Source organism: Sphaeroforma arctica (genome assembly GCF_001186125.1).
Source record: "Sphaeroforma arctica JP610 unplaced genomic scaffold supercont1.11945, whole genome shotgun sequence".
NCBI classification, from domain to species: Eukaryota; class Ichthyosporea; order Ichthyophonida; genus Sphaeroforma; species Sphaeroforma arctica.
In genome coordinates, this window is record NW_014028613.1 from 1 (window position 1) to 778 (window position 778).

Below are 778 nucleotides of genomic sequence, written 5' to 3' on the forward strand. Positions count from 1 at the left end.
TATGTGTGTGTGTGTGTTTGTTTATATATATATATATGCGTGTGTGCGTGTTTGTGTAAGGGAGAGTATGTGTGTACCTATGTGTACGCACATGCGTTCACACTCTTTATTAATATATATTGAAAGCGAGATTCTTACTTGTATGTGATACTTGAGTGGCCAGTTTTTGCGGGGAAGCATCTACTATTCATTTTCACAGGAACGATCATAAATATAGTTCTATTGTATAGACAGCATATCAGCATATTTGTTTATAAATGGACATAGGTAACACGCGTAACAGTTAGACTTCAACAGATACAAGCAGAATTTCGGCACTTTTTTTCCAGTCTGGCCACGTATGTTTACCATATATACTTGACTATATATTTATACATACATATATCCAATCGCTTAACGTAGACCATGGTACCTATCGTATTACTGAAGGCAAATATCTGTATGGTTCACCTCACTAAAACCAAAGCATTCGTCTCCAGCCCCATTCGCCAGGGAGCAGCCGCAGGAAATGGACACCGGAAGAGGAGAATCAATACTGGGAAGTGATCGAGAGCATGCAGAAGTTCGTCAAGCCTTTGGGCGCAATGCTCATACGCATGCGCGCAGACAGCAAGCAGGATGGCAAACAGAAGGGGGTGTCGGATAATAAGGAGAAGTTGGAGCGGATGCGGGAATTGCTGGGTCAGGACCGGGCCAAGACGAAGACTCCCATGATGAACTTGAGGGTATGTGTATGTGTATGTGTAGGTGTAGGTGTATGTGTATGTGTATGTGTATG

The 778-nt window shown here is 42.4% G+C and overlaps 1 protein-coding gene across 1 annotated transcript; it reads left to right on the forward strand.

The window, feature by feature from the left end:
• Positions 1–554: 554 nt before the first annotated feature.
• On the forward strand, positions 555–725 carry SARC_17751 (hypothetical protein; the record flags this gene model as incomplete). The annotated part of the gene is made up of 1 exon (XM_014288159.1): positions 555–725. A coding segment is annotated over one exon (171 nt), but the record flags the coding sequence as incomplete, so codon positions are not given.
• Positions 726–778: the final 53 nt, after the last annotated feature.